This window comes from Cricetulus griseus, chromosome 2, assembly GCF_003668045.3.
Source record: "Cricetulus griseus strain 17A/GY chromosome 2, alternate assembly CriGri-PICRH-1.0, whole genome shotgun sequence".
Taxonomy (NCBI): domain Eukaryota; kingdom Metazoa; phylum Chordata; class Mammalia; order Rodentia; family Cricetidae; genus Cricetulus; species Cricetulus griseus.
Window position 1 is genome coordinate 99,736,170 of NC_048595.1, and position 2,814 is coordinate 99,738,983.

The following is a 2,814-nucleotide window of genomic DNA, read 5'->3' on the forward strand; positions in this document are numbered from 1 at the left end:
AAGCCCAGGCCATGGGTCATTTACACCCAGAGACTGGTTGATCAACATGTATTTTTGTGGTTGGATATTCAGACATATTGGATAGATTAATGGAGGATGGATGAGTGGCTAAGTGAATCTGTAAGCTGAACACCCTGGGGCTGGCTTTACAAGAATTCTGGAGAGTAAGAGAGTATGTTTTCTCTGAGAAGGTGCTGGACCAAAGCAATAGCTTTGGCAGGTTTGGTAGCTCACACCTGTAATCTCAGCACTCAGGAGCCTGAGGTAGGAGGATTGCCATGAGGTTGAGGCCAGCGCAGGTTAGGCTCAGAGAGAATTGAGGCCTACCAAAAGAAGCCAAACTGACAAGCAAAACAACACAAAGATAGAAAGGGAGGGAGGGAGGGAAGGAGAGAGAGAGAGAGAGAGAGAGAGAGAGAGAGAGAGAGAGAGAGAGAGAGAGAGAGTTTTAAGTAAAGGATCCACAAGTTATGTCTCTAATATTTGGCACAAGCTAGGCAGAGCATGAAACACTTTTAGTCCCTTCTCTTGAGTATGATCTATGGTGAATTGCCATACAGGAAACAACATGAATAAAATGAGTGCATTGTGTGTCCTTTTATTGATCAAATGCATTAAATTACCAGACTTGTAACTTTGTTGTCTTTAACCCCAATTTTTGATAATGATTTTGTTGTTGTTGTCTTGCAAAGAAATACTTCTATGGGCTTTCAGCACAATCTTTTAATCACTCTGCCAAACTGGGGCTGCAGACCTGATGTCCTGGCCCTATGCAAAGCAAAAAATGTTGGGCTTGGACCTAAGTATTTTCTTCAGTTGACAGAGAACACACAAAATGGAAAGTAACAACCAGACCTCCCCTGTGAGAGTCTTCATTCTCCTGGGCCTCTCCGCTCACCCAAAGCTGGAGAAAACCTTCTTTGTGCTCATCCTGCTGATGTACCTGGTGATCCTGCTGGGCAACGGGGTCCTCATCCTGGTCACCATCCTCGACACCCACCTGCACACGCCCATGTACTTCTTCCTGGGGAACCTCTCCTTCCTGGACATCTGCTACACCACATCCTCGGTCCCCCTCATTCTCGACAGCTTCCTGACCCCCAGGAAGACCATCTCCTTCTCAGGCTGTGCGGTGCAGATGTCTCTCTCCTTTGCCATGGGGGCCACAGAGTGTGTGCTCCTGAGTATGATGGCGTTTGATCGTTACGTGGCCATCTGCAACCCCCTCAGGTACCCAGTGGTCATGAGCAAGGCTGCCTATGTGCCCATGGCTGTCGGCTCCTGGGCAGGTGGAATCGCTGCCTCTGTGGTTCAAACATCCCTTGCAATGAGGCTGCCTTTCTGTGGGGACAATGTCATCAATCACTTCACCTGTGAGATCCTGGCTGTCCTGAAACTGGCCTGTGCTGACATCTCCATCAATGTCATCAGCATGGGGGTGACAAATATAATTTTTCTGGGGGTCCCGGTTCTCTTTATTTCTTTCTCCTACATCTTCATCCTTGTGACCATCCTGAGGATCCCCTCTGCTGAGGGGAGGAGGAAGGCCTTCTCCACCTGCTCTGCCCACCTCACTGTGGTGGTCGTCTTCTATGGGACCATCCTCTTCATGTATGGGAAGCCCAAGTCCAAGGACCCACTGGGGGCAGACAAGCAGGACCTTGCAGACAAGCTCATCTCCCTCTTCTATGGGGTGGTGACCCCCATGCTGAACCCCATCATCTACAGCCTAAGGAACAAGGATGTGAGGGCTGCTGTGAGGAACCTGGTGGGTCAGAAACACTTCAAGCAGTGACGGTGAAGGGGCCCCAGTGGTTCTTGTGCACTCCTTCACCAAGGACCATACAATAAATCCCAATACACAGAAGGGCTCTGTATGAATGGGAAGATTTTAATGGCAGCTCTCCCACCTCTTTCGAGAAGCAATGCCCCAAATGTACATAGCCATTCCATTGAACACTCTGGGTATCGCACACTGCTTTTAAAGATTTAAGGGAAATTACTGATGTGTTTGTGTGTGGGTTTATGTGTACCACATGCAGGAAGGAATCGACAGCGGCCAGAAGAGGGCGGCAGGCTCCCCACCCCCGGAACTGCTGTGAGGAACCTGGTGGTTCTTAAGAAGAGCTTCACCTGGTGGTGTTTGGAGGACAAACATGCCCATAGTTCTGTGCTTCTTAGCTGTGCTCATCCATGAATCTCTGAAACATGTCCTCTAAAGGAAGTGTATGTGGAAAGTGACTCTCTGAAAATGCTATATCATGTGTCTTGGAGAACAGGACACAATTAAAATGATGAAACGAGACCATCTGGCCTTAGAGGAAGGAAATGCCGTGCTGCCAAAGGGGCTGGGGGTGAAGTGGAGGTGGGGTTATCTCATTCTCCACTGTGCAAGTCTGAATTCACCTTTCTCAGCAGATTGCTACTCTGGGGAAAAAAATCTTTCCATTTCACACATCTTGTGAAATCATCCATGGCTTCAGGAGCTCAGGGGTGTGCTCCTGTTGAAGTGGGACCCAACCAGTGTGATCTCTCTCCACTGCTGTGAGATTTTTGCCTTACCCTCTAAGCACAAAGCCCATGCACACCCTCCGTCGCCCTCTGTCTGGGCATAACCGCAGCTGGATAGATTCCAACTTTTTCCTTACAAGCTAACAGTATCTTAACTTTTTGTGTATGTATGCATGTGACCAAACATCTTTGTATGTTTGTATGTGTGTGCATGTGTTTTTGTGTTTGAATGTGTGTGCACACTTGCAATCCCTTGCCTTCAGAGGCCAGCAAAAGGTGCCAGACCTCCTGGAGCTGGAGTTA

The 2,814-nt window shown here is 48.5% G+C and overlaps 1 protein-coding gene across 1 annotated transcript; it reads left to right on the forward strand.

The window, feature by feature from the left end:
* Positions 1 to 835: 835 nt before the first annotated feature.
* On the forward strand, positions 836 to 1,795 carry LOC100759654 (olfactory receptor 13C7). Its single transcript, XM_027403613.1, has one exon. It carries the CDS (start codon positions 836 to 838, stop codon positions 1,793 to 1,795), a length of 960 nt encoding a protein of 319 aa, XP_027259414.1.
* The last annotated feature ends 1,019 nt before the right edge of the window (positions 1,796 to 2,814 follow it).